Genomic DNA, 24,648 nt, shown 5'->3' with positions numbered 1-24,648 from the left:
CAGAATACATATGTTGAAGCTCTAAAGTTGAAGCTTTCCCCTCAGAAAGTGACTGTATTTAGTGACAGGTCTTTAAAGAGGTCATTAAGGTTAAATGAGGTCATATGGTAGGCCCTAATCCAACATAGCTGGTGTCCTTAAAAGAGGAAGAGTTTAGGACACAGACATTATACAGAGGAAGACCATGTAAAGACACAGGAAGACCTCCATCTGCAAGCCAAGGAGAGAGACCTCAGAAAAAAAAATCAACTCTGCTAATAGCTTGATCTTGGACTTCTAGCCTCCATAACTCTAAGGAAATAAATTTCTGTTGCTTTAGCTACCCAGCCTGTGGTACTTTGGCATGGCAGCCCTAGCAAATGAATACAGCTCTCAAATGAAAAGGAACATCTCTTTTTTCTTGGTCTCTAACACACACCCACATGGGTGTATTCACCGTGAAATTCTATATTTAGGGAATTTCCCCAAGAGTGCAAGACATACACTGCCTCTGAGCAGCTCTTTCCCCTTCCTGATCATGTTCCCTTGTTATCAATGATGGCACCTCTATCTTGTCTTTACCATACCTTCTGCTAAGGGGAATTATAGTGAATTTTTATAAATATGCCCCCTTCTGGAGACAGCAGAGCCTCTTTTAAAAATTTCACTTAGCTTTCAATCACACCCATAGTTCTGCAGTGGTGTTGAGACAATGGGGACCGGTGAGGATGGGAAGTGGAAAGCTCTGTGGGATTCAGTGCCATCTCAATACGAATGGGCCACAGCCATTGAAGGAATGGACCTAAACAGGAACCAGAAGTTATAGTTCTGTTCAATTCAATCAGTCATTTTAGCCTAAAGACAGAGCAATTTTTCCCCCCTGAAAGAAAAGTCTGTGCTTGAGACAAAAGTTTATTTTGGTTTAATTTTGTCACCCTCTGCAGGCTCAGTCCTGGCTTCTCTTTCTTTGAGGAAATGTAGGTGGAGAGTGAGATGGGTGGTGGGGTCAGAGGGCAAGAAAAGGCAGGACAGATGGAGCATGACAAGGGTCCTGAACCTGAACCCTCTCTTCCAGGGGTTGGGGATAACCTTTAAACTCCACCAGGCAGGCCCCTGCCCAGCTCTCCTTTATCAACCCCCTTAAAGGCTAATTACAGGAATGGGTTCCTGAGGTTGGAAAAATTTCAAAGAGTTTTTGAATACATCTCTACAGTTCTCTTCTCTTAACAATAGGATCTATCAAACAGTGAGGGGAAGGCTCTGTTTAAAAGCACCGACAGGAGATCAGAAGAATGTGTTTGATTGCTAAAGTGACTAATTTATTTTTACACAGTATTAATGATGCTACAATAACCAATATCTATAGCCTGGTTTTGACAGTTTATTGCAAGGGTTCTCATTGTTTAAAAAAGAAGAAAGAGGAAAAAAAAGAGTACGAAAGAGAAAGAGTGTTTTATTTTGCTACATTTCCATTTGTTAACAAAACTCCTCATAAGCAAAACCAGAGGTCATTAGCAAACAACCAAAACATGCCTGTCTGCAGAAGAATACAACTCCCTTCATCATTTAAAATACAGCTCTGCTGAAAACCCAAATCATGACAAATCCTTAACATGAAAAATTCAGTGCAGACTTGAAACCACCTGACTTTACTTTGGGTTTGTGTTCCTTAAAATTACCTAGAAAATACCATAATCTTCTCTTCGTGCGGCTGGATGGGGGCCAGGCCCTGGCTCCAGAGGCAAAGGGCAAACTAAAAATCATGTCTGAACAGACAGCTCCACCCTCTCTCCCAAGTCCACTTGGCCCTGTGACAAAAAGTGAGGTCTAAAGCACATTCATCCACGGCCTGGGTTTTTGGCCCAAACTCAAGACTCTTATAGGACAAACAAAAATGAAATCCAAAATGTTATCACCCTCGCCTTTAGAAGTCAAATGGACTTAAAGGAGATCGTACTGCCTATGGTGAGTAGTTCACATTTGCAATGTAATAGGGAACCAGTAGAGCTGTATTAAAATGTAGCTTTGTTTAGGAGAAGGATCCTTAGCTGAGAGTTTAAATTCCAAAGTGATTTTTGATAATAATTGTGTGTGTGTGTCTCCATATGTGTTCATGCATGTGTGCATGAGATAGAGAAAGAGAAGAGAGATTTCCATACCAGATAAAACCTTTTGAGAGTGAAAGGTACAAATGGGGACTCCACTGTGGGGGGGGGGGCTGTTTGCTTGGGGCCCCAGACTATGGGTAAGCCTCTCTGTGTGCTGTATTCTTCACTGAAAGCTTCAGTTCCTAAGGACTAACCCTCCTCAACGCCCACCCACTCTGACACCCCTGCGCTCCCTCACGCTTTGGATGGGTGAGAGCCAGGAGAGACTGTCAAGTAATTTTTACCTCCTGCTGAGCTAGTGACAGGCTCAGTAGAAATAACTACATTGAGAAAGTACCTCCATGCCACAGATCCCAAGGCCAGCACTCCAACAAGACAATCCGAGGCTATGAATACCACTGTCTGGTCCCACTGGGGTAGATCAGTGCTGAAATGGTAGGGCCAGGCTTTCCAAATTTGCTTTTCCCTGATCCCTTAATCAAAACCCTCTGTTCCAGCCAGTCGTCTGCATTCACAGACGCAGAGTCCCCTCTGTACTCTGAAAACCTTCTGGCCTTCAAGCCTTTGTTCACCTTAGAGAATATGCTAGTCTCTCCCCTTCTCATACACCATCCAATCATGTGGTCCCAATCAAGCCCTGCCTAACCCACAATCCCCCCTCAAACACCCACACAGGCACAGAGATGTCTCTGTCCCCCAGGCCTCAGACATTGTCTTCCAATTTCTTTTCAGGCACTGGGCCTGGGGCTGCCTTGGAGTCTGTCTGATGCAGTTATATTTAAATATATTCTTACTTCAATCCTAAATTGTTGTTTATTTTTCCATGTAGAGCAAGTTTAAGACTTCAGTATTTAGAGGAGTTTTATATTCATAGCAAAATTAAGCAGAAAGTACAGAGATGTCCCACATATCCCCAGCCCCTACACATGGACAGCCTTCCCACTATCAACACTCTTCCCAGAGTGGTATCTATTTACAAGTGCTGAATCCATGTTGATACATGATTATCACTCAAGGCCCATAGATTACGTTAGGGCTCACTCTTGGTGATATACATTGAGTGGGTTGGGACAAATGTGTAATGACATATATTCACCATTGTAGGATTATACAATGCAGTTTCACAGCCCTGAAATGGCTTCATTGGAGCAAGGTTTATCAAATAATTCTGGAGGGCTGGGGGTTTAATTCTTGAGGGAGGAAGATTCTAGGAGTTCTCTAGGAGAAATATTAATTTTAGATTTTCCTCTAGGTAATAAGAGTCAAAAAATTAGTTTAACCTGCTTTGGATCAGCTGGATCTTGTTGCCTTCTAACTGTATGTCAGAGGCAGCCCAGCAACAGTGTTTTGGTACAGTCATGGCAGACTAGAGGGAAAAAACACCGAGGATTTGTGAGTAAGAAATGACCCATTTGTGTCAGGTGAAGGTCATTCTTGGGGTCATCACCTGGCACAGGGTCAGCAGTGAAGACAGCCTGAGAGTCACACTGTGTCACCACTTTACTTTCAAAGAAACCTTGTCACTTAATATAGTTCATTTGAATGGTATTTTAGGAGGTAAATTTAATTTGCAATTTTAGGGGGGGCTCTAAAATTAGTTAAGAGTTATAACCTATAGCTCATATATATTTTATTTTTATTTTTGTTTATTTTTCTTTTTTTAAAGATTTATGAGAGAGAGAGAGAGAGAGAGGGAGAGAGAGAGAGAGAGAGAAAGACACAGCATGCATGCACATACCAGTGGGGAGAAAGGCAGAGGAAGTAGACTCCCCAAGGTGGGGTTTAATCCCACAACCCTGAGATTAGGACCTGAGCCAAAATCAAGAGTCAACGACACTCAACTGACTGAGCGCCAGCCAGGCACCCCAGCTCATATATATTTTAAAACCTTCAGTGTCTTCTTATTACCCTTTCACACAAAATCTAAGTTCTTCCTTAGGCCAACAAGACCATGCATTACTTGACCTTCTCAACCTCCTCTTCTGCCATTTTATTTTTGCTGCAAACATGGAGGCCTTGGTCCTGTTCCTCAAATAAACCAAGTCAAACTTGCGCCTTGATTTGCAGCCATTTACATTTGCTCCCTACAATATCCTCCTTCCCCTCACGTTGACAGAACAAACTCCTTTTAATCACTCATGTCTACTCAGGTGTCCTCTCCTCACAGAGGATTGCCCTAGTCACCCTGTAAAATAGCTGTTCATGGTGTCCTGTCGTTCTCTACCCCAATCCTGCTTCACTGGTTTCCTAACACCTACCACTATCTGAAATTTATTATTTACAGTTGGTCCTCATTTATTAATGGATTCTGAATTTTTGCATTTGCCTACTCTCTAAGATTTATTTGTAAGCCCCAAATCAGTGTTTCACAGTCATTCATGGACAAGGCTAGAGTGGAGGAAAGTTTGAGTCACCTGGTATTCATCTAAGGCTGAATAAGACAATACTCTGCTGTCTTGTTTCAACTCCCATACCATAAATAAATGCCCTTTTTGGAGTTAATTTGGTGCCATGAAATTTAATTTTTATGTTTTTTTAATTGGTTATTTCACTGTTTATAATGGCTCCCAAGCATGGTGCTAAGTGTTGTCCAGTGCCCCTAAGCACAAGAAGGCTGTGATGTGCTTTACTGACAAAATATGTATTAGAGAAGTTTCCTTCAGGCATGAGCCCTTGGCTGGAATTCACTGCTAATGAATCAACCTTACATATTAATAAGATGTCTTTAAACAGAAATTCACATAAAACAAGATCATGTATTTTTTTTTTTTTTTGAGAGAGAGAAAGAGAAAGTGTGTGAGCAGTAGGGGAGGGCCAGAGGGAGAGGAAGAGAGAGAGAATCTTAAGCAAGCTCTACGTGGGGCTCAATCTCACAACCCTGAGGCCATGACCTGAGCCAAAATCAAGAGTCAGTTGCTTAACCCACTGAGCCATCCAGGTGCCCCCAAACAGGATCATGTATTGATTAGTTTATGAAAATGTGACGACCAGAGGCTCTCAGAAACCTAATCCTATAATTCCCCTGGAAGCAATGGTTATGAGTTTATCAATTCATTATGGCAACCTTATAGAACACAACTGCCATAAATAAGGATTGGTTATGTTTCTTTTTTTTTTTTTTTAATTTATTTATTTATGATAGTCACAGAGAGAGAGAGAGAGGCAGAGACACAGGCAGAGGGAGAAGCAGGCTTCATGCACCGGGAGCCTGATGTGGGATTTGATCCCGGGTCTCCAGGATCAAGCCCTGGGCCAAAGGCAGGCGCCAAACCGCTACGCCACCCAGGGATCCCTGGTTATGTTTCTTTTGATGTGCACACTTTTTTCTTCCCATCCAGAATGAACATGCCTGTAAAGTCAAGCACTTTGTCTACCTTTGTTACTTTGTTCAGTGCCTAGAGGACAGTAAGACCTCAATAGATATGTATTAAATGAATAAATTTAAGGAGTATATACTTTATTCTATGTTTATATGTATTTGATTATAAAGAAAATAATTTAAGGTAATGCTAGACGTTGACAAGAACCTTATCCTTTAAAGAAATTCCATTCTTTACTCAGGTTTGCGTAACTAAGCACCCATTGGTAGCAGGAACCATGCCTCATTTCTATTCTTGTGAAAGTCCTTGGCATGAGGTTAAACATACACTAAGTTTTCTTGACTACTGGTTTAATGAGCAAATAATCAATCAAATATACTATTCTTTTGATTAAAAGGTTAGAGAAGGCAATACTTGCCTTAGTAGCAGAATATATTTTTAAATATTTATTTGAGAGAGAGAGAGAGCATGCACGAGTGGGGGGAGGGGCAGAGAGAGAGAGAGAATCTTCAAGTAGATTCCCTGCTGAGGAGCTCAATGAGGGGCTCAATCCCATGACACATGAGATCATGACCTGAGCTGAAATCAAGAGTTGGACACTCAGCTGACTGAGCCACTCAGGTGCCCCTTTACTAGTAGAAGAATCTTAATTGACTTTATACTGCTATCAAGAGAATGAAAATACAAGCTACAGACTGAGAGAGGATATTTGCAAAAGACATTTGATAAAAGACTTTTATCCAAAATATACAAAGAACTCTTAAAATTCAACAATAAGAAAAAGTACTGGATTAAAAAATGGGCCAATGAGTTTGACACCTCATCAAGGAAGATACACAGATGGCAAGTAAACATATGAAAAAATGTGCCATATCGTGTCATCAGGGAAATACAAATTAAAACTTCAATGAGATACCACTACACACTGGTTAGAATGGCCAAAACTCAGAACACTGGCAATATCAAATGCTGGTGAGCATATGGAGCAACATTCATTTCTGGTGGGAATGTAAAATGGCACAGCCATTTGGTAAGATTGTTTGGCAGTTTCTTATAAAACTAAACATACTCTTACCATATGATCCAGCAATCATACTCATTGGCATTTATCCAAAGGAGTTGAAAACTCCTGACCACGTGAAAGCATGCACACCGATGTTTATAACAGACTTATTCATAATTGCCAAAACTTGGAAGCAACTGAAATGTCTTTTAGTAGATGAACATATTTAAAAACAAAACAAAACTATGGCATATCAGACAATGGAATATTATTCATAACTAAAAAGAAATCAGCTATCAAGCCATGAAAAGCCATGGAATAACATTAAATGCATATTACCAAGTGAAAAAAGCCAATCTAGAAGGGCTATACCATAGAATTTCAACTACAAGACATTCTGGAAAAGGCAAAACTATGGAGACAGTACAAAGTTCAGCGGTTGCCAAAGGGTAGGGGTAGGGATACAGAGGCAGAGCACAGAGGATTTTTAGGGTAGTGACAATATTCTGTATGATAGTATAAGGATGAATATATATCATTCTACATTTGTCCAAACCCACAGAATGTACAACACACTGAGAGTGAACCTTAATGTAAAGTATGAACTTTGGATGATTGTTTAAAAACTTGCACTGCTATTATATTCTTACATGTTTTGCAGTGATAATGTGTAGGTTGATATGTATACATTCATGTGTTCATATGAATGTACAGTTGATTGGACAAAGGGGGAAGATCAATGGAGTAGAAAAAAGTGATACATGGAGAATGCAGCCTTCAGAAATATCAATAAAGAATGAACAGAGGTGTCTTTGCGGGTCTGTAGGATGCAGTTGTGTTTTAGTGCCTGAATGAGGACTGAAATAAATTTGCAATAAATATAAAAGCTCAGAGTTTCTCTAATTGTTAATTAGCAGTATAACTGCTACTGGTATTATTTCATTTATAGTGATTGGTCAGTAAGATAATCAGCTTACATTATATGTTAACCACTTACTACTCTGATTGAAAGCAGTGGGAAAATACAGACTAGAAGTAAAATATGGCCACCAACCTCCAGAAAGCTCATAGTTCAGTGGAAAGAGGGAAACAATTAACAAATAAATACAACAAAAGACCTTTACATTGTATTTGGGCGCTAAATTTTTTGGTGTTGTTTAAAGTTATTGTAAGAATAGTTTCAGTACTATAGTGATGCATTATTAAGCCAAATAAAATGGTTAAAGTTATTCAAGCATCTGAGTCCATTATTAAATCACAAATAAAAATAGATGGACAGTTCAAACCATTAAAACCACTTTTTAAAACCCATTTACAATCAGTGTGAGACAGAAAAAAACATGGGACTAAAAGGATTTCTGAATCACTCCTCTCATGACATTGGTTTTCTTCTCAGTAAAATTAGGCAAACAGGGACTCTGTGGCATTCTCTTCAGGTCTGATTTCTATGACTTAAACCAAATTTTCTTGTGGCCCTTCTTTCTCATTTCCTCACACCTGGACTTTGATTCTATAAAGAACATAGAGACTATTTTTAAAAAGTGGTATATTTGTTTAATCATTATTCCATGTGGTGCTGGCATTGTACCTGACTTCACGGAAAGCTCCTTCATGGCTCCTGGAGCCTTGTCACACACCTTCATGTCTACATACTATTTCTGGACACTGAATTCTTCTATCTTTCAGCCTCTCTCTATTTTCTCTCTAGATATATTCAAGTTCATGAGTCATTTCTATCCTTACTAGGTTTGGGAAGATTTTTAAATTTTTTTTTTGTTTTTTGGGGGTTTTTGCTTACTTATTTGACATTATTATTGGAAACGCAAATTGGAAAGATCATATTTAGAACTTTTGGGACCGATGGTTAGACGCTTGTCCAAAAGGGTGGAAAACCATGAAATGCAGGTTGAGGTGTTTGAAATGATTAGGAAAGCAAGTAAAGCTGTGTCAGTCAGAGTTTCCAGAGCTATCTTCCAAGGAATACTGTTCTCTCAATATGCCTGGGTAAAAATGAGTCCCATATCCAGATAAATTTAGGAATCTCTGCATGCATATATCCAACCCATTTCTGAAGAATAAGTTAAAAAGGCCTCCCTGCTAAAGATACTGTTCACTTTAATTCTTTCAGTACTTTTTTAAATCATGGAACTTCTCCCACAATTAAAAAATGCCTGTTTAGATTCCACTAAATACAAACACTGTTATATGTTGTAGTAAAAGGAGATGGTATAATTAAAGGTTTTAGGAAGATTACCTAGGAGGATTATGTAGGGAGAGTGGACATGGAGAGACAACAACCTCAGAGAAATGGGTAATAATTTTTTCACAAACTTGGCAAAGAAGACACGGTCATTCCCTGCTCCTAAGGAACCATTTTTCCAAACAGATAGACTTTTAAGAAATGGGGGAGGGCATTGTTAGCGAAGAACATGGCTGTTCTAATTCATTACAGACCTAGATTAACACAAAATATTGTAAAAAGAAAAAACAAGATCACACACATGCACATGCTCACATAGATACTTCACACTTCATTTTGATGGTGCATGGATTGCTAAATTAAAGAAATGACTTTAATAGTAAAAGAGTTAAAAACTCAGCTGATTTACTGATCTTTGTAAAAGGAGGGTAATTGAGGGAGAGAAAAATCAAATCAATCAGGCATAAATTAAGTTCCATAGTTGGGTGGAAGCCAAGATTCTCAAGCAGAACCTTCCTGGTTTGGTGACCCATTACACCTCTTAACGCAGCTGGGTCTGGCAGAGTGGTAGAGGGGGGAAATCTGGTTTAAAAGTTAAGGTTTTAATCATTAAGGAAGGTCCTAAGTGAGGAGGAAACTGACAACTTATAAGAGACTTCTTCTTACTTTTGACTTGGGCTCAGTTCAAGCCAATGAACCAGGGGACAGCAGAGAACACTATTTCACTCTACCGCCAATTCCACAACATTCCTCTCCAGAAACTTCCACAGAGCTGGTGAGCTTCCAGTAGTAAACACTGAGGTCTGTTTCCCCAGAATTTATGGGAGGGCCTGTTACTCTCCTTTGGAAGAGAAAATAAGAGTTTTCAAAGATTAATTGTATTTATTTTTCCTCTACAAAACTTTTATTTATTCTTTACAAAGTACTAGAAGAATGAGAACATTCTCTCAATTTTAATTGTTCCGACTTGATAAAGTAGTAATTTGTCCAATTCTACTCATTCTGTATTGAGTATAATACTGGCAAACTAACACATATCAGACACAGGGTAAAGATGAACATAGTAATATCCTACTCTGAAAAAAGGTGTGTAAATACATACTGAACAGTCAACCACATTAGAGAAACATGTAGAAACTGTGAAAGTAATTGGCATTAGAATAGACTAAGAAAAAAATCTTTACATGTGCTTTCTTTAGGTCTAGGACAAATGATAGTCTCCCCATTTTCTTGTCCTGCCATATTTAAATCCTCTTTGAGAAGTCAGGATGTGGTGGGGCAGGGACAGGTGTATAAAAATTTATGGCACTCTGAGTAAGGATTAGAAGCACTAGTGACACAAGTTTCTTAGAACTAAGAAGAATGAGGAAGAGAGAATATATCTTAGGCTCAAACACTTAAAACAGTTATAAGTGGATAAAAAGAAAACTCCAATTGAAGACACAATGGGAGAACAAGTAAACATAAAGCTAGCAGAAAGGTCAGATGAGACAATTCTGCAACAATCCATTCAAGATGGGATCCTGCAGCAGCATATTTACAAAAACACACTTGGAATTATGTAGTATCACTGGTACAATGCCAGTCATGTGGAAGTATTCAGTTGAATGCAGCTTCTACTATTATTATGATTATTATCGTTAAAGTCTTTATCATCATGATTGGGCTTCATCTACATATTTAAGTGTAGTGATGAATTGAGAGGGACGTCTCAGGAACAGTTGCAAAACTAAACATTCTGGTCAATCAAGATGCTACAACTGAGTGTGGTAGAGTTGAAGAGTGTTCATTAATGGTCCAATCAAATAAGGTTAAGATAGGAGGAGGCTAATGGATAGGAGGTGGTGGGGATAATGTGGAACCCATGTATTGCTGATAATCTGGTGAAACAGTCATCACATGTAGCCCATTATGCTAACATTATGGGTCAGAGTCCTGAGGGGGAGGTTACATGTCTTTAGTGCCTAGTCTCATTCTTCATGACATTAAGCCACAGGTGATGAGATCCCACTTTACCATAAGCTATGATTCTTATCATCTTCAGAAGAAAGTCTATTCTCCAACCATGGCAACAGAGACTGTCTTGTTCTCCAGTTTCCATTGTTGGTTTATTGCAGATTTGTATCCTGTGTCAAATTCAAGGTATTATTGTCTTTCATCATCTGGTCTCTTTTTGTTCCCAGAGGCACCCTTTCATTATTCCCTTCTGGTCACCTTGCAACCATTGCTCCAGCCCAACTGAGACAGTTTAATAACCAAATAACAACAGTATCAACAATAACTATATTTAACAGTAAGAATTGCATTGCTACTTCTTTCACAGTGCATAGTACTCTCTGCCTGGCACTGTTTGGAGAGCTTTAGACATACAAACTCATTTAATCTTCATAGGTACCCTATGAGGTAGGTAGTATTGTAGTGGACATTGCAGAGATGAATAAACTGCAGCACAGAGAGGGAGAGTAATTTTCCTGAAGTTATACAAGTAGGGTGTAAAATATCCCATTCTTCTATTTTTGAACACTCTGTTCCTTATACTTGAACACCCTTCTCTGTGGCCCTTTACCTCATGAAGTCCTTCAAACCTCAGTTTGGATGTCTTGTATTTTGAGGAGCTTCTTTAGTACATTTCCTTCTCTAGCCTCTGCTCTCCAGCTTCAGTTTGAGTTAGAATTTTTTCTTATAAACTATGATTTAGAGAGAGTCAAGCCCCCCGCCCCTCTCCTGGGGGAGATCATATCCCACAAAGCACAGACTTTCCCAAGGGCATCTTTAGAAGGAGTATTGCTGCATGCACCCAGGCTACAGTGCCCCAAAAGAAGATTGTCAGCCTGTTGAGGAGCCTCTTCCCTTGCTCACTTGGATAAATATCCTCTTGAGTGGAAGAGATGGCTAAGGATACATACTCTGGTTGCCCAGCTCTTCAGATCATTCTCACAGACTAATTGGAATCCTACTCATCTACTTCGTAAGAAAAATATTTAGGAGGCCACTCTGCTCCTGGATAGTTGCCTTAGATTTTTTCCCCCACAAAATTATAGTTTCTTAAATATTTCCTAATAGGATTTTTAAAGCTTAACCTCAGTTTACTAATTATTATATTTCTAAATTATGACTACGAATTTTACTGCTCAAAACCACTACTAACTAAATATTTGCTACAGTATGTCTTTAATGTACATCTTTTAAAAATCCAGGGATTATTCATTCATGTATTAATTCAATGATTTGTTAAGTGTCTACCAGATGCCAAGCACTCTGCCAGGTACTAGGGATACAGACAAAATAATATGAGCCTATTCTCAAGGAGTTCATGGTCTTACAGGGAAAGGATGGAAACTATGTAACACTAAATGCAATTTAATAAGCAAGACAAAACTATTTTTGTCTTATGTGTAATACAGCCATATTTAATGTTTATTACAATACATAATCATTTTTGATGGATTCATTTTAAAGGTAAAAACTGAAGTTTTTCCTTAAAAGCAACATTTTTACAATTTCTTTTGTTCATAAAAAATTAAAATTATCACTCTTTCCTAGTAGCTAAGATGGAAAAAAAACAAACCAAAACAAAACCAGGTACGACTGTCATCTTACACTTAAACCCTGGCAGAGGATGTCAACATGAAATAGGTAATATTTATTGATTTCACAGTAGTTGCTTGGAAATTGAAGATTATCTTTCTAATTTGTGCAAAGTCATCACCTTTCAGTCACTTAGAAAATTTTGTTTTCAGATTCTCTGTTTTGTTAAAAGACATTTTGTTAAAAGGACTGAGATGTAGGTTAGCTGCTAGGATAGATTGTACAGTGTCAAGATACATTTGAGAGAAGTCAGTGAGTTCCATCAATCAAATGTGTGTCGTGAATGGTTCTTGGATGACAGCATCCCGGGGTGCTGCCCAGGAGCCACATCAAATGCCAGCACATGGGTTAAGTCAGACCATCTACCTGACCAGTTAACATAAAGGAATTGAATTTTAGGTCCCCAAAGTTTTAAGAGAGAAAGGATTTAGAGGCTATGATCAAGACAAGCAGAAGAAACTCGAGCCCTTTGAAGACTAAAGGAATAGACTGAGCTGGCAAATGCATGAAAAGTATCAAGAACCTAAATCCTTATGAAGCTGTATCAGGACCAAAATAAATATTAACCCAATGTTTAATTGGAATCCACTGAAACTTTCCAAGCTGGATGCAATGATAAAAAGTCCAAAGACTCATAACTTGTCTAGCCACTAAGCTAAACTACAGTACAGGAAAAAAATTACCCAAAACCTCAGCAAACAGAAAAGCTGAGTGGAATAATGAATGTTTTAATCCAGCCAAGAGTTCATACTTCATTTCTAAGTATCAACTCCAGCATTTCTTGATGGATGGGAAATTTAATGGGCTAAGATATAGTAAAAGGTAAGAGTTGGTAACTCAGTAGAATTTATTCAGGCTATGCATTTTTAAAAATTATTTTTTAAAAGGATTATCAAAGACAGACTTTTAAGTATGCAGTTTTTTTACTATTTTCTTAAAAACAGCCTCATTGATATATTACAGAAGGATGTTCCAAGGGACTAATCAACATTATTGAAACAGCAAAGTCATGAAAGGAAATGAAAATGGCAAAATGCCCTTGGAACAGGCAAGAAGGGGGGCAGGGCAATTTTTGAAGGAGGAGGTTTAGTGGTGATCATGGAGATAGAGATTGCTGGCAGAAAAACCACAGTTTGGTGGGAAAAGGCAGAAGATAAAAAGGATGAGAAAGAGGGAGCAAGGTCAAGGGTAGGGCGTCTGTGCTTGGTTTTGTTTTTAAAAAGTTAGAGGGAAGAGCAGGTGGGGCATACAGGGAAGAGAGACAGATGACGGCTTATTGTGGGAATTCACATGGAAGATCCATGTGCACAGGTTAAGAACCTATATTCTTTCTATATCTTCGAGGCTCCAACCACACATGCCCATGAGGACATGACTGATCATTTGCTCTACTTACTCATTTGGACTCTCCCATATATTGCCTAAATGGGAAGAATACTATTTTCCACACATGGTTACACTAAGACAAGGGTCATTCTATACTTCCCTTGAATGGAGTTAAAATACAGTATGTTGATAATTGAAGTGATGAACAAAGCTCCTCTATCAAAAATGGTTCAGTTACTATGCTTAAAAAAGAAAAAAAAGAGCCTCTGTCACTAATAAGCGTTACTTAACTCTCTTTCTAAATTAACCATGATAGGGGCACCTGGGTGGTTAAGTATCTGCCTTTGGCTCAGATCATGATCCTGGGGTCCTGGGATGGAGCCCCGTGTCAGGTGCCCTGCCCAGCAGGGAGTCTACTTCTCTCTCTCCTTCTGCCCCTTGACCCATTTGTGCTCTTTCTTTTCCTCTCTCTCAAATGAATGAATAAAAAATCTTTTTAAAAAAGTTAACTATGATAATGAAACCAAAGAGTCATGTTAAAATTTTAAGATTCTGTAACACCATTAGGTAGGTTAATTTTCCACCTGGGGTCAATGTGGCTAGTTGGTGTTCATGAACTAAACCACTCTTTTGGGTGGTTAGAAGCCCAAACCTCCAAAAATATACAGTATTACATTCTTCCTTTAGCCTTTCCCCAATTCAAAAATTCAACCTGTGCAATCTTCATGGGAAATTGAAATAAAACCATATATAAAGTTAACAGTAATACTAATTTTTCAAATCACAGAGAAACGGAGGCCGCATTTTCTCCAAATATGCTTTTTCATTTAACTACAATATTTCTGAAATCCTATGTACAGAAATTTTATGTCTTAGTCTTGATGTTTAAAATCATAGCTTCTCTCTGCATAAAAGTGTGTGAAGTGCTACTGTCTCGCTGGCAATCACATTACTTATGCAGAGTGAGTGGATATGGACTTTGCTAAAGTCTTCAAGATTACATTCATTTTGCTCAGTGTGCTAATTGCAGCATAACATCTCCCCTGGAATGCAGATTTTCTGTCCTCCTATTTTATCTTTGTGATAGAAATGCAACTAATTGGTCTGTAGAATGTACAAATGCTTATTTTTGTTGCCAAATTCTCCTGTTGTTTGGTTTGCCTTTAAACTTTGGGGGGAGTCTTTTTGAGCTATAGTTTTTTTTTTTATGGACAAAGTATTATACTGCAGCTATTTTTAAAATTTGACTCCTGACTAGTTCAAAGTCTTATTTCTTAGCATCAATTACTTCTATCATTTGAAGAATTCTTCTTTGTGATTTAACTTACAATCTGCTATGTCCTGAATGTTTGTGTTCCTCCCAAAATCCATTTATTGAAATCCTAATCCCCAATGTGGTGATATTAGAAGGTGGGGCCTTTGGGAGGTACTTAGATCACGAGAGTGGCACCTCATGAATGGGGTTAGTGCCCTTATAAAAGAGACCTCACAGATTTCCTTAGACCTTCTGCCATGTGAGGACACACAAGAAGGTCCTAGATATGAACCAGGAAGAGGGACTTTACCAGAACATGACTATGCTGGCATCTTGCCTGATCTTGGGATTCCCTGCCTCTGGAACTGAGTGAAGTAAATTCCTGTTATTTAAAAACCACTCAGTGTGTGTCATTTTGTTATAGTAATCCAAAAGGACTAAGACATAATCTTCAGTGTGAGGGTATCACTAACTCAATTACCAAGTAGGCCTCTACCATAACTTTTTTCATCTTTGTTTAAATTATCAGATGACTTCACATTACACAAAAAGTTTAAAATAAAGATTACCAAGGTAACCATCATTGTCAAAAGGGTCCAAAAAAATAACTACCCATCTCGTTTTTCTCTCTGTTCTCCAACTGAAAATTCTTACTGTCAACAAGAATGAAAAAAGCCTCAAAGCCTTGATATCCAGCATTTTTTTGATTTCTAGTATTTAAAAAAATATATTTTCACTTTGCCCTTTTTATAAAGACAAATGAGGTTACTTTCAGTCAGTCTTGTAAAAGGGACTAGTAATTATAGGAGATATTGCTACCATGTCCTTTCAATTTTATGCATGTTTAGATTGAGAAGAGGAGAAAGACTGGAGTCAGTGTTGCCAAGAGTATCAAGTAGAACCACTGCTCCTAGAAGGCTACCACAAAAGGTTATGATCAATGTGGGGTTTCAAATATATTCACAGTATAAATCTCTGGCCAGAACAAATAGGGTATTAATTATATCAGGAAATCTGACTGGAGGATGGGACAATGATTGCCATTCTCCTGCCTGAATCCTGAACTAGCTCCCCAGTTCCCTAACACAACCCTGCTGAGAGAGGAGAGACACCTTAGAATAAATGAACCACCCTAGCAGCTCTGTAGGATGGGGAGTTTGAGACAGAACTTCAAGTTGGTTTAGAACATGGCTCTTCAAATTCTAGCAGCATGGGGATTACTTGCAGGGCTTATTAAAACACAGATCAGGGATCCCTGGGTGGCGCAGCGGTTTGGCGCCTGCCTTTGGCCCAGGGCGCGATCCTGGAGACCCGGGATCGAATCCCACATCGGGCTCCCGGTGCATGGAGCCTGCTTCTCCCTCTGCCTGTGTCTCTGCCTCTCTCTCTTTCTCTCTGTATGACTATCATAAGTAAAAATAAATAAATAAATAAATAAATAAATAAATAAATAAAACACAGATCGCTGGCCCTGCTTCCAGAGTTTTTGATGCAGAATGTTTGGGGGGTGACTCAGGGAGTTTGCATTTCTAAGAAGTCCGAGGTAATGCTGCCCATGATGATCAAGGGGCCACACTTTTAGAACCCTTAGTTTAAAATTGCAGAGAAGTGGTATATCCCCTACACCTGAATTTGTCAACTGACCTGCTATACAGTACATTGGGGACAGGTTAGGGACAGTTTTTCTGCCCTTTTTTTTTTTTTTTTAGAGAGAGAGAGTGTGGTGGGGAGGGGCAGAGAGTGAGGGAGAGAATCATGACCCACCACCCTGAGACCATGACCAGAGCCAAAATCAGGAGTCAGATACTTAACCCACTGAACCACCCAGGCACCCCTGCTTTGGACAGCTTTAAATGCCAGATTCAGGAGGTTTGTGAGGACTTTAGAGAGTCAATAATGGCCACTTTCCACAATTCCTGGCACTCTTGTAAAACTTAGCCATCACCTATGAAATGCATCTTTGATATTTAGCCCTAGCTGGTCCTCAAACTGGCACCATTCAGGCATCCTCAGGAGTCAGGGGCCTGTCCCTCTTGCATGACCTGCAATTCCCCTCCTCTCTCCACAACATCCCACTTCCCATGGCTCTGGGCAGATCAGCGTGCCTCTGACTTCACCAGAGAATAGGGAACCTTCACACATTCCCTGCTTCCCCTTCCCCTTCCATGTAGTTAAACCCGTTGGATCTTTCTCCAGGCTTAGCGGTGTCCTGCCTCTACTCCCTCCCCAATCCGAAACTGGCACCTGACAGCATCTTTCTCAATTGTTAGACCACTCACCATCAATGTCACTCTTTCCTGGCTCCTTCTCTTCAGCCCACAAACACGCTCAAGTCTCTCTGAAAGGATAATAACCAAATGCTTCCTGGGCCCGGCTCTCCCTGCTAACCACCGCCCTGTCTCCTTCAGCTGCAGCCCCAGTCTCAAGAAGTGGTCTTTGTTTTCTCTGCCTCTTGTCTTCCCTCCTTCCTCTGCAACCAGCTCCAATCTGCCCTGGGGCCAGTGTCACCTTCTTCTTTGCCTCGACACCCCCCCCACACACATTCCTTTCCTTCCTGCAGCAGCCGTGGCCTCACAGTTGCACCCTGTCCTCTTCAATTTACATTCTATTCTTAATTTTCTCTCTGAATAAATAACTGACTACAGGTTGATTCCTGCCATATCTAGATCTTTTTTTTAAACTCAGCTCTATGTCCAACGTGGGGCTTGACCTCACATCTCCAAGATCGAGGAGAGTTTTAACTCCATTCTCATCCCTGAGCTCCACTATTTTCAATCACCTTCTAGGAATTTCCAGGTGCCTCAGCTGGAGTGTGCCCCAGACTGCTACTTTTCTACCCCCAAACGAAGCCCATTCCTCCTCTATATCCTGTCTCTCTCACTGGTCACTGACACCACCATTCTTCCCCTCAGATGCCTAAGGCAGAAATATCACGATCCTCACTGAGTCTGCTCTCAAATCAAGTCAGTTCGTCCCCTTGTCCACTTGCTGGTGTCAGACTTGTGTTCTCCTCCACAAGCTCAATATCGCTGCCACTGCAGAAATTCTGGTTCTCACCTGGCTGTCAAACTAGCCTCATAACCGGATGTCTCAGGGCTTAGCACGCTGGTGTGGAAAAGAACACAGCTTTGAGCGGGTCACAGTAATTTGGGTTCGAATTCCGGGATCCCCAGGTTCTCACTGAGCCCATCAGGCCATTTACTTCAGCCCTCTTGTCCCTAATTCTTCTATAGAATGGGCTAATGCATCCCCCCCCCCTCGGGGTTGACTACAAGGACTTCCTGGACTATCTGCCATATGCAACAGATTCAACACATTGCCTGGCAAGTGTGCCTGGCACACAGTGTGCCCTCGATAAATTTTGGGTTCGCAGTCTCCTCCCAATCCCCGCAAATTCTTCTTCCATAGAAAACTCCCTAAAATTCAATTTTGACTAGTTTGGTCCTAAAATGACTTGCCGTCATTTATAAAATAAAAATAAATCTGCACTATCAATATAATCTCTCTCTCCAGCTCATCACACGCATTCCCGACTGGATCCTTTCCTTTTGGCCATTTAGATGAAAATGGCTTCTCCCTTGTTGGTTTGGCTGCTGGAATGCAGCCTTGTCCTGCGTTTGCCAGGTGAACTACTCCAACAAAGTTTCTGTTCAATGTGAAGCCTCCCCTGACCATGGTTAAATGATGAAATCTGAAATCTGGTGTGCTGCGGGGTGGAGGGAAGGCAATGTAAGGTGTTTTAAGCCTTTCTTCCTGCATGCTGTCCTCACTAGAATTTGCAAGAATTAGCATTCTGTTCAGAATTGCAGGCTTTTTTTTTTTTTTTTTGTATCTCCCTTCCCCATTCTTGCTAAATTCTTATAGCATTTTCTAGGAATCTCCTTTACTACTTATTTTACTTGAACCCACCTCTCAGTGCTCTCTCCCTTTCGAGATCTTCCCACGGTGCTCTCCCTGCTTCTCACTCCATGATGAATGGGACCCATCTGCATCCACCTTCAGCCTTTTCATGGAAAAGTCACTCTTCAGCCTGTTTCAGGTGAACCCTCCCTCTCCCATAAGCTCACCACCTCCTCTAGTGTCTCCTCAAGTAGAAACTGTTCATTACCAGCTATTCTGTTTCACAAGAGTGAAATAGAGTATTTGCTCTCCAGGGTGTAGACATCCAGTAAAAAATCCTGCTTCTTTATGCGCAGGCCATGTCTCTGTATCATCCTTTACCTCTTCTGATCTCTCTTCCTAATTCACTAAAGACTTTAGCACTGAGCTCACTATTTCCTTTTCCATTCTAGCCTTGCCTTGATTTTGGCCCCTTCAAAGAAAGCCACAGCCCACTAGCACCTTGATATTTTATTTCCAGGACCCCATCTGCTCCAGTGAACTTCACATCCACTTGGCTTTGGTTATAACACGACCACATCCTGGGCCTTTGTTGTTTGTTTGTTCATTTGGTTTTGTTTTTATCAGTTGTGAATTACTAAATCCAAACATCTTACTTTCTAATAATCTCTTACTTTACTAGTTTCCTTCCTTCCTTCCTTCCTTCCTTCCTTCCTTCCTTCCTTCCTTCCTTCCTTCCTATTCTTTGATCTTGTAGGGGCATCCAACTTTTACTATCTCCTGTCTGTTGTCATTTCCTTTCAGCTCTAGTGTAGAATCCTTAGCCTCCAAAATCGAACATGCTTTCATCCTTGCTTCTGATCCCATGTTCTATTGTCCTGCCATCATGTTCTGGGAAAGTTTTGGCCCCAGAGCCAACTAAGTGTCCCCCTCATCCATGAGCATACGTTAAATGCTGTTAAGTTCTCTTGGAGGAAGTTGGCCCTGAAGGTTGGTGCCACCTAGAACATTCTGATCTCCCACCCAGCAGGGTCCTCCACACCCTCAGAGCCCATCTTTGCTTCCCTAATCAGCTTTTCTTCTTCTCTTTCATGATGGGCTGCAGCTTGCTCCCTTTAGCACCTCTGCTTCCCACTCAGCAAACTACTTCATCTCTTGCTTCACTGGGAAAACAGGATCATGTTGAGAGTTCCCTTTGCTTTCATTCACCAAACCTACACACTTGCACATATTTGTCCCCTTCTTTTCCTGTTCCTTTTGTTACAATGGAATTTAAACTTTATCCCTTGCCCATGCTAATGCATCTCATTCCCTTGAACATTTTCAGGGACCTTGTTCTGTCTTATACTCGCAGTTTTTCTACTCTTTGTCTTTACTCTTTACTCTTTGTCAACAGCAACATCCTCAAGAGTCTCTACAATCTTAAAAAAAAAAAAAAGAAGAAACTCTTTCTCCCTCCCATCTTCCTCTCCTCATAGTCAAACTTCTTGATTTTTCTTCAGGGCTTCTTGCTTTCCACTTACTCCTTAACCCATTGTTATTTCTGTCCCCTCCTCAGCATACCGGCTCAACAGTACTTGCCACGGGCACAGTGAAGCTACTAAATACAGTGGACATATTTCAGTCTTGACGACACTTTCATGATGTATTTGTTACTATTGCTCACTCCCTTCTCTTTTGTTTTTTTTTTTTTGGTTTTATATTATAGGAAATTTCCAACATACTCATAAATAGAATAGTATCAATATCCAGCTTCAATATTTATCAGTACTTAAACAATCTAATTCATCTATGTCCACATGCTCTCCCTTCCCAACTGATTATTTTGAAGCAAATCTCTGACATCCTAGGATTTCTTCTGTAAAATTTCAGTGTCTCTAAAAGGTAAAACCACTTAAAATGATCAAAATATAATTGTCACACCAAAGAATAATAATTCATATATATATATTCAAATATCTAGTCAATTTTTCGATTTTCCTAACAGCCTTCTACTTTTTTTTAAAGGGTTGCTTATCTGGATCAGGATCTACATAGGATTCATATTTTAAGATTGGTTGAAATTTCTCAAGTATTGTTTCATTCTATTTTGTTTTGATATGTAGTTTCCACCTTCATTTCCTTTTTTTCTTTGAAAAAAAAAATGGGTTTTGTTGTAGAAATGAGATCCGCTGTCCCACAGATTTCTCCATGACCTTGACTTGGCTGATTCTATCCCTGTAGTATGTAATATTTTGCATCTTTATCTCCTATTCCCTCTAAATTCAGAGATCTGGTGGATTGATAGGATTTTAATTTGATTTGGGGGACAAGCCTACTTGAAAAAATAGAAGGCTATGAAAGTTGTTTCTGTATTTAGAATGCTATCAGTAATAATCACTACCTAATATTCAATCCTATCTTTCTGTATTAGCTGCATTTTTTCTATAAGGAAAAACAAACCCTCATCAATTATTTAGTAGCACTGATGTACAAATCATATAGAAAAGACAGAACAAATGTTTAACTCTTTCAGAATAAATAACTGATTCATTCTTTTACTTATTAGTTTCCAAAATATTGAGTTGGCTTCCCTCATGATCTCCAAAGATAACTAATGAGTTTTTTTTTTCTTTTTTCAGTATTATTATGAACTCATGAATCTATTACTATCATTGATATTCTTTGGCCTGCAGAAACTTATTCAATGTGGCTTCTAAGACCTTTGACAAGAAATATGTAGTGTTTGGTAGCTTCCTTGCATTTTATTATGATGAATTTTTACACATTTCCTGCTGCAGATCTAGAATCAGTAATTTCTTCCAGGATCTCTGGTTTCTTTTAGTGCAAGTGGTATTTAGAGAGCACAAACTGGACACTAGGAGCATCATTGCTACTGGATTGGTCACTGTTTCTAGACCTTTTGGTTGAAAGTGTATTTTTTAGATTTAAAGGTAATACACACCACAAATTCTTACTAATACATCCAACTTAAAATCATGATTACTGCCGAGGTCTCACTCAATTCAAGCATTTGTATCTCCTTTCAACCCAGCTAATATTACTTTTCAACGACAGGAATGTAGTCATTTATCTCATGATACCAACACAATAGTGTCAGTAATAGTGACAATACAACCATCAGCAATGTGAGTACTAAAAGTAGTTTAAAAATTTTTTGCAGTTTTTTTATCCTTAAAATACATCTCTTTTGGAATGTATAATTAAAATACAGGATTTTAAAGTCAGAATAATTCCACACTGTAATGTTTTGCCTCCAATTTGAACCATAGTAAGGTTGATTTGTTTCATGTTACTTTACATTTTTTAAAGATTTATTCACTTATTTTTTGGGGGGAGGGGCAGAGGCAAAGGGTCAGGGAGAGGGAGAAGGAGAGAATCTCAAGCAGACACCCTGCTGAGTATAAAGCCCATTCCACGTGGCGCTCCATCCCATGACCCTGAGCTGAAATCAAGAGTTGGATGTTTAATTGACTGAGCCACTGAGGCTCCCCACTTCACCACTTTAAAAATTTTATTGTTTTGTGACTATGTAAAATGTTTATGTGATTCCCAAACCAAAAGTACAAAATATATTTTAAGAAGTGTGGTTATTCTCTTTCTTTTAGCCTTCTGCCTCTCTGTAAATAATAATTTTATGTATGTGTGTCCTTCCAACCTTTAAAAATATACAAATAAATATTAAACAATGACAACATACTATTTACACTTTTCTCCACCTTGCGTTTCTCACTTAAAAATATATTCCTAGACATCACTCCATAATAGTATGAAGAAATCTGCACTTCTTCATACACTTGAATTGTCCTCTCTCGTGTGGATGTAGTTTACTTTTGATTTGTCCAGAGCCCTCACAATGAAGTCTTGGGTCCTTTCCAGTCTTTTCCTATTCAAGATAGCCTTTCAATGAATCTCCTTCTGCAGATGTCTTTTTTCTTATTTTTGCTAGTATACTTTTGGCATAGATTCCTAGAAGCAAGAATTGCTCTGACAATGAGCAAATATGCAAGATGAATTATTTTTATATACTGCCAAATCCCTCTCTCCAGTGTTGTGCCATTTTGCACTCAAGACAGCAATGTATGAGAATGGCTGGTTCTTTCGTCCCTTCACAGACTATGTTGCTTTTGGATTTTTGTCAGTATGACAGTTGAAAAGAAGTTTCTCACCTTGGCTTTAATTTGGGTATCTCTTATAGGTGAGGTTGTTTTTCATGCAGTGGAGGCCAATTCTGTGCTCTTCCTACAGACTCTCTCTATTCATGTCCAGGAAGCCACACACTCAAAAGTGATAATTTTCCCCTCTGTTTCTTGGGTTGGCACTCTTTAAGTCTCCTTTTCTAGTTCCATTTCTCCTGTTTATTTCCTAAATACCCCTCTTTTCCTGGGTCTAGTCTTAACATTTCTTTTAAAATCTACTCTTTGGGGTGCCGGCTGGCTCAGTTAGTTAAGCATTTGCCTTTGGCTCAGGTAATGATCCTGGGGTCCTGGAATCAAGCTCTGCATGGGGCTCCTTGCTCAGAGGAGAGTCTGCTTCTCCCTCTCCTGCTTGTGATCTCTTGCTTTCTCTCAAATAAATAAATACAATCTTTAAAAAAATCCACTCCATGGACTATAATAATGATTTCTATCCTGACTGCTACTAGGTATGTACCTATAGCCCAGGGGTCTCCCTCCGCTTCTGTCCCACATTGCAAACTATAATGGCAATCATGAGTTGTGCATCCCAAGAACCTTACATTTAACCTGCACAATGCTCTTGGCCAAGGCGCCCTTCCTCTGGTGATCTCCATGCAGTGAATACAGTGACTGATTAGCACAGTCTCCATTCTTCAGCTATAACTTGCCTTTTTATCCTGATGACTCCCTGTCTCACCATCCTTATATCAAATCACATCAACAATTTCTGTGGCTGTTACCTGATAAATGGCTCTCGAATCCACCTCTTTCTCTCCATCCCAAACTACTGGTTTACACCACTGTCCCTGTCACTGTCACTTATTTCCCTAGACTACAGCACCCTTCTTCCAGTGACCTTTCCTTTTCTTGCTCTCAAACATGGTCAGAATTGCCTTTGAAAACACAATTAACATAGTACCATTTGCCAGCTTAAAAACCACCAAAGGTCAAAAGACACACCCCAAGCCCCAAACCACCAGGTCCCAAGTCCCATTTCCACAAGTGCAGGTGTATGTAAGCCAGTGCTATAGAGCTCTGCTCAGTCAACACTGAAGTGGGGAGAGGGAAGGATGGTAGTCCTGGAGGACATGTGCTGGGCAGCACTAGTGTTAGCAAAGAAGGACTTGCATTTTATTATTATTTGAATTGCTGGACTTTTATTTTTATTTTTTTTTAAGATTTTATTTATCTATTCATGAGAGAGACAGAGAGAGGCAGAAACATAGGCAGAGGGAGAATGCAGGACTCAATCCCAGGACCTTGGCATCATGACCTGAGCCAATGGGAGATGCTCAACCACTGAGCCACCCAGGTGCCCCAAACTGCCAGAATTTTAAAAATTTAGAATGTTTTCAAGTATCACTTACGTATTTTAAAATAAATAAAATGGACTAAGAAAGTGAACCTTTAGCTCTGAGGCAGACTGAATTCATCAGTAGGCTGTATACAATAAAATTGTCCCTTTGCCTAGGCATTACCAGAGAACTTAAATCAAGATATTCTTACCTTTGTGGTCCACAGTTTGACGGTCCAGTCAAATGATGACGTGACAAACAGGTGTGAGAAGTCGATTGGGCCCACAGCCATATGGCAGTTAATTCCAGTCACCGGCCCCTGGTGACCTTCGAAGACCTCCCCAATACCTGCTTTGCTGCATGAAGACCACACAGGAGCAGAATTTCAGTGACCTTTGCAAAGCAGCGACTGCTTTTAAAGAAAACAAACCCGTCTCTGCATGATTACATCTCGGTAATTTAGAAGAACCACCATGAACTACCAAAAATGAAACCACTTTCACAGTTATCTTGAGAGAAATAAAATGCTATACTGGTTTTGATGATTAAAAAATAA

The 24,648-nt window shown here is 39.6% G+C and overlaps 1 protein-coding gene and 1 long non-coding RNA gene across 6 annotated transcripts in view; one reads left to right on the top strand and one right to left on the bottom strand.

Annotated features, from left to right (window-relative positions):
- DYNC1I1 (dynein cytoplasmic 1 intermediate chain 1) overlaps positions 1-24,648 on the bottom strand; it is a 308,734-nt gene that overhangs the window by 34,374 nt on the left and 249,712 nt on the right. For all 5 annotated transcript variants that reach the window (XM_041727422.1, XM_041727417.1, XM_041727419.1 and 2 more), the window contains one exon: positions 24,304-24,448. In XM_041727422.1, coding sequence (XP_041583356.1) covers positions 24,304-24,448 — 145 coding nt within the window. The remainder of the gene's footprint in view (positions 1-24,303; positions 24,449-24,648) is intronic.
- On the top strand, positions 1,570-24,648 carry LOC121474517. Its single transcript, XR_005983420.1, has 2 exons — positions 1,570-1,944; positions 24,319-24,648. It is a non-coding gene; the product is annotated as an uncharacterized LOC121474517 (long non-coding RNA).

The sequence above is a fragment of the Vulpes lagopus genome, chromosome 13 (genome assembly GCF_018345385.1).
Source record: "Vulpes lagopus strain Blue_001 chromosome 13, ASM1834538v1, whole genome shotgun sequence".
Classification (NCBI taxonomy): domain Eukaryota; kingdom Metazoa; phylum Chordata; class Mammalia; order Carnivora; family Canidae; genus Vulpes; species Vulpes lagopus.
This window is presented reverse-complemented; position numbering and strand designations above follow the sequence as displayed.